The 6,457-nt window shown below is 33.4% G+C and overlaps 1 protein-coding gene across 1 annotated transcript in view; it reads right to left on the bottom strand.

Moving 5' to 3' along the window:
* Positions 1 to 353: 353 nt before the first annotated feature.
* The window catches only part of LOC119644701 (fizzy-related protein homolog), a 53,432-nt gene continuing 47,328 nt past the window's right edge, over positions 354 to 6,457 (bottom strand). The window contains exons 3-6 of the mRNA XM_038044397.1: positions 2,501 to 2,611; positions 2,300 to 2,422; positions 1,843 to 1,977; positions 354 to 1,072 (exon numbers count right to left, since the gene is read on the bottom strand). Of these exons, the coding sequence (XP_037900325.1) occupies positions 380 to 1,072; positions 1,843 to 1,977; positions 2,300 to 2,422; positions 2,501 to 2,611 (1,062 nt within the window). The 3' untranslated portion in view covers positions 354 to 379. The remainder of the gene's footprint in view (positions 1,073 to 1,842; positions 1,978 to 2,299; positions 2,423 to 2,500; positions 2,612 to 6,457) is intronic.

The following is a 6,457-nucleotide window of genomic DNA, read 5'->3' as shown; positions in this document are numbered from 1 at the left end:
TCTTCTTCGGTATTATACTAAAAAATATATAACGATTAAGTCTGCGTTTAGTTAATTAATTAATTAATTAACGGGGGTGGTGGTGGTGGTGGTGGTGGTGGTGTCGCTTAAACGAGACGCATATCCTATGTGTTGCTTTGTTTTCTTTGATTTCAAATGATTATAATGTGCTATCACTAAAGCCTGCTTCCTATTAATGATCGTGAATGCATGCATATGTGTAGGTGTGCGTGGATGTGTTTGTTTGTCTGGATGTATTGTTGTTATTATTATTAATGTTATTATTATTATTATTAATATTATTATTAATATTATTATTATTGTTATTATTATTGTTATTATTATTGTTTTTTTTTTTTTTTTTTTTTTTCTATCAAATTTATCTAATATTTGTAAATAAATTCAAGACTGATTTATTTTCCTTTTGACTGCGCGCTTTACTGAAAACATTCCAAAAGCGTAATGTTTCATCACCGGCCCCTGTTACTATGGCTTCACCATCTGGACTTAAAGCCAAATAGAGAACACGATATGAATGACCTGTTAGCTTTGCCACCTGGGTTAACGATGGATATTTCCACACTAGGATTTGATTTTGTGAATAGCCATGAGTTGATACCAATTCCGACGAATGCTTAGACCAAGCTAGATTGCACACCTGCGAACCTGTATCCACGCACTGCATAGGCTGTCCTGTTAATGTATTCCAAAAACGTATGCAACGATCTGCTGTACCGCCGCCACTTGCTAACAAGCCGTGATGATGTGGAGACCAAGCTATAGCTTTCACCGCAGCCATATGCTCCGTATAAGATTGCACTGGATTTAATGAATGTTGATTCCATACATATAAGCGATTATCATTGCCGCCACTGGCCAAATATTGATTATCCGGTGACCATTTTAAACCGCAAACCTCTTGACGATGTCCAACTAAACGACGTTCAGATTGTTGCGCTGGTGTGCGTGTATCCCTTTGTATAATGAGGCGATCTCTTGAACCGCTTGACAAGATATCACCATTCCAAGCCAAAGCTCCCACACGCGCTGAATGCCCATTTAATTTGTTAATCTATAAGTAAGTAAGAGAAATCGTACATAAAATCATGTGATAGAGTAATATATATAATAGTAGTAGTAGTAGTAGTAGTAGTAGTCTATCAGAAATAGTTGGTTGATCTATAATTAGGATGAATTGATTATTTCTGTAGATAATCATACAATGACCGCGATATTTAAATTCCTTAAGAGATCAAATGAGCTCATTCGATTCAATTCGGACCTGGCTGTTACGCTACGAAGGACGATCGATGAAGGCAGATATTTCGATAGATTTTACATTGAATCGATAGATTTTGCGTTGAATCTAATCTCGACAGCAAGAAAATGATTGAAATCTCTTGAAATAATTTATTAAAAATACGACTTTTCGGCCAGACAAACTTGAAACCCAGCAACAGCAAAACCACACTTGACTTTCAACACATCTATGCTTATATATATTCTTTTGTCAAAATCACAAAAAAAATCACGAATTAATCGTTTCCGTATTTCCGATTTCTTAAATCAAATCCTATTGCATTATTTGAAATTACTAATTAAGCAGTAAACAGGTGGTTAAAAAAAAAAAAAAAAATATTAAGAGTGTAAAGCATTAATTTAAAAGTTTGATTATTTGCATATAATTTTTACAGTAAATGCTAATTAACATAAAGTAACTTTAACATAAAAACTATAGCATACTTTCAGACATTATATAAAAATCTATCGACCATTACTACGTATGCATAAAGAGAATGTATACTTTATTCTATGATTGAATGCCTTAGCAGAATAATTTACTTGTGTAGTGGCAGCTACGTCCCATACTGTAACATAGCCATGGTGTGTACCAACTGCTACTAGATTACCACGTTCATTCCATGATACCGAAGTAACAGTATTCGCATCCGGGCTTAGATCACACAAACGTGTTACCTACAATCAATAGCCAAAAAAAAAAAAGAGAAATAAATAAATAAATAAATAAATAAATGAACCACCACAACAGCATTCATTGTAAGTGATTGATTATATAACAGAAGTATTTAGAGAAAAAGAAGAAGAAGAATATGAAAAGTTTAAATTGGCAAATAAAAGTAAAACAGAAACAAAACAAATAAAATAAAAAAAATAAATAAATAAAAATAGGAAATAAACATAAATAGCAAACATTTGCCAATAAAGTGTTAAAATGTCTGCTAATTATTTATATATATATATATATATATATATATATATCTTGTATATATCTATTCACCTGGCTTGTACAGGCGCTCCATAGGTAAACAGAGCTACCTAAACCGACAGCCAAAACATTTTGCGATGACCAATCGACTAAATTTAAATAGAAATCATCTTGTAATTCTGGCGCATCCAAAACCTGTAGCAATTTGAAAAAATTAAGATTAATTGCTGCTTGGCTTGTTTGGAATTTCTCATAAATCTTATTCTAAATTACCTTGAACGGTATGCGTGATATTTTTCTGGTTGCTTTGCGGGGTGAACGCAGTAATTTTTGTGATTTTGTGCTAACAGGCGACAACGAGTATGGACATTGTTCATTATAATCCTATTAAATGAAGAAAAAAAAAAGAGAAGGAAAGAATAATGTTATGATGTTATGAAAAAGAATAAAATAAAAATAAAAATAAAAACAAATTATACATACATACATACATACAGTTTTTTTTTAAATTATTCAAATATTTACAAAGAGTTTGTTTAAATTCCTTAAAGAATACTTTTATTGATATGAAATAATTCACTACAGTTGTTGAATTAACAACTAAGTGTTAATTCATTCGTTACTTATGCTAGTGAAGCGTAACATATTTGCTATTCTAATTTTAGAATTGAGTTTAAGGCGTTCAAATAACGCCATACATACATAAATACAAGGTAAGAGATTGTATCATTTTGCTTATGAAATCTCTTTCAAAGTTTCACTTTTAAACATTAAACACTTTGATGAATTATTAAGCGTATTAAACATAACATACATGTATCATAATCGAAAAAGAGGAAAGGAGAAAGCGAGAGAGAAAGCGAGAAAAGCCAAAAATGAATCAAAAGAATGAATTGCAACTTTCTTGTTAAGCGAGGAGACGAGTTATTGTTTAGAAATTTGATTTTATCCACAATTTGACCGACATTTGCGATTATAAAAGAGATTCGATATAATTTCGTTACAAGTTCGTTAAGACGTTGAAGGCATGTCCTCCAAGTCCGCGAATATCAAAATTCAAAAATGAATGATCACCACAGCGAACTGCCTTGACAAACGCTCGATATTGATCGAAAGCTTTACCGAACCGCTGTCTCATCTAAATATCGTAGTGATATCGTTTGGGATTGATTTGCAAACAAAACTAATCTCAATATTCTTATAGGAATTAAATACATCCCGACCACGCAGTCTCGGGCTCGTTCATGTCTTTACAATCGACGCGGTCAAAGACACCATAAGTATATATCGCATACGTCATATAATCGATTAATTTAGCAGAGAAAAACGAATGATTTCTGTAACCGAATAAGTTACTACTGCAGATGGTCTTTATTAAAAATTTATCAAATATCGCTAATGGTATGAAAATAGGCGTCGGAGACGTCGTGAATTAACAATAATTCACAAATTCAGCAAAAATTATGACATCATTTTAGTAATGGGTGGCTGTCTGCTAGTCCGTTTGATAACATCGCGTTTACAATCTCTGACCTGATCTCAAGTTTTTTTTTTATGAATTTTGTCCGAAAGTCAACAAAGAAACTGATATTTTCTGTTCTCTTCCTAATTGAGCCGATTATTTTGAAAGTGACCCAAGTCCATTTATATTGAAGATATTCTTAATTGATAATAAAGTAATATAATGCTATTACATTTCTAAGTATATATATGTATATCATTTATCAATCCGATTAGCATAATATGTTTTGATGGTTTTGATCCAAGTTAATGAAGTAAATTTTTTAAGTTTATGCAGAAAATTGAAATTTTCGATAGATTGGACAATATTTAATCATGTCGAAGGTCAAAGGTTTGCATTTGTATTTTGTCCTGAGTACACATATTCGCTGTAAGCAATAACTGCTGCGTACTTTTCGCTTTCTAAGAATTTCCAGTTGATTCCGGATACAGGCTGCCTGTGATTCCTGTGAATCTCTCAATGCCCAGGCATACATGTGAGTACTATCATTATGAAAATTGTGAAAATACAAACTACGCTTGCATTGCAAGAGGCAATTGGGTAATGTGCAGGGCCTTCGGGGTAAGGCGAAAGAAGAGGACCTAAAATAGAGACACAGAGGATTGCGTAATGCCAAATGTTGGGTCTCGTTTTTAATGAATCTCCTGCTCATATCCTCTTCATCATATTCTATCATAAGACTAGACTTATCGTTTCCCCGATTCGATGCCTTAATTTTGTTGTTTAACAGGTGCTCTATTCGTGCATTGCAATCGCTAACAGGCTGCTACTTGAAGGTTTTGCTAAGGCTAAAGTTATATTAAAGATTATATTAAAATTATATATTAATTAATTTAATAAAACATAAAGCTATAATTTCGTAAAATCATATTCCATAATATTCTCTTAAAATGGACTTTAATCGTACTCATTTTGAATGTGTTAGTGACGGAGACATGTGAATATTACAATTGCTATCTAGATTTTTTTTTTTTTTTTTTTTTTTTTTTTAGAAATTGACTTAGGCCACTTTCAAATTAAAAGGCTCAATTTGCATTGTAGGCCATTATTTTTGCAATGTTTAGGTTACACTTGGTCGAGCTCGTCGTATGTCGTAAATTTTTCTTCAGAAACTCTCCGTGCCAAATACGTAAATCAGCGAACACTTTGCCAAAGGGGAAAAAAATCATATAAAACAATTTAAAGTGTTATATATGCCATATAGGCCTATAGGGATATAGGCCTTGTGACCTTGTCATGCATATAATTACTTCTCATGTGAGTCCTTATATAGGGAAGGTGTCCGCAAAAGAGGCCAACGTAATTAAGGTTTTTATGGGCCCAGTCAACTTGTACGTGAAATCAATAATCGCTCACTTCTAAGAATTATAGCGAATCAGTAACAGACAAATCGCCGTTTCGAATAACAGCGACCCGCTGCGAACACAGACTTCTTTACCTGAATCTTAATAAAATCAGTGATTAGTTTTGATTGTAGTTATATGCGCGCTCCTACGGCTGCTGCGCAAGTTTTTTTCTTTAATTTTCTAATTCTTATTCTGTGTCATAGAATCCGAAAAATTGGACTTGGTTGTTGAAGACAATATATCCTGAGAGTAACTAGATTTGATACAAACTTGCCGAAATTATACTTTAGATCTTCTTATACCCTACTCCAAGGGAACGTTAACTTTACATACACATGTATGCAAAAACATAGGAACCAGCTGAGACAGATCCATCCTTTTATTATACGGGTCTAAGCTTATCTATCCTGCGCATCTGCCTGTTTTATTTTCTTTTTTATGCTGGTATTTGGATTAAATCTACTAAAGCATTCCAAGAAATGGGTCGGATCGGATCATTTTTTCGACCACTTTTCGTATAACGCTTTATTTTGAAAAGTCAGTAAATGGATAATGGAAATGTAAAGTGGTGTAGCGTGATCCATAGCCTACTAAAGTGTCCTATTTGAGAAAGGATCTTAAAAGTGGCCTGATTAGATCTATTTCAAATATGACTAACTTGTCAAAGTTCAAAATTTTGTCCGTCTACCCAAAATGTAACAACATTTCTGGAAAGTGCGGCCACTAGATTGACCATAAAAATCCAAGTATAAAAACCAAACACGTAGACAGGCCAAAATACCAACAGACAAATAATAGTCTTAGATCGATTCAAAAGATTTTTCTGAACTGACTGGCATTGCAAAATAATCAGTCGGTCGGTCTCTCTCTCTCTCTCTCTCTCTCAATTCATTTCAGCTGTTGCATGCTTATAAATAGGAAACACTTAGTATAAGCCCTTTGCAGTAGGTATTTAAAAATGAATGCGAAATCTTTCAATGGTTTTTTTTTTTTGGTTTTTGATGGCACCATATTCGCCTCCCTGATGAATTCTATTAGGTAAGCAAAAACTAGAGCAATTTTACTCGTCTTTCTTTGGACAGATTCGTTATTGATCGATTTTGCATTGAAATACAAGAGTGCGTGCTTTGACATTTCACTGCGTTGTACTGCTCCTTTCCTAAGAAATATAATCAACTCCTTCCGCATATATATGCATGTGCAGGTATGAAGTAAAGATCTACTTTTTATTTGCTACACTTGCGCTTAACTGTACTATACCTGACAGTGAGTGAGTGAGTGAGTGAGTGAGTGAGTGAGTGAATGAGTGAATGAAAGAGAGAGAGAGAGAGAGAGAGAGAGAGAGAGAGAGAGAGAGAGAGA

The sequence above is a fragment of the Glossina fuscipes genome, unplaced genomic scaffold (genome assembly GCF_014805625.2).
Source record: "Glossina fuscipes isolate IAEA_lab_2018 unplaced genomic scaffold, Yale_Gfus_2 0, whole genome shotgun sequence".
Classification (NCBI taxonomy): domain Eukaryota; kingdom Metazoa; phylum Arthropoda; class Insecta; order Diptera; family Glossinidae; genus Glossina; species Glossina fuscipes.
This window is presented reverse-complemented; position numbering and strand designations above follow the sequence as displayed.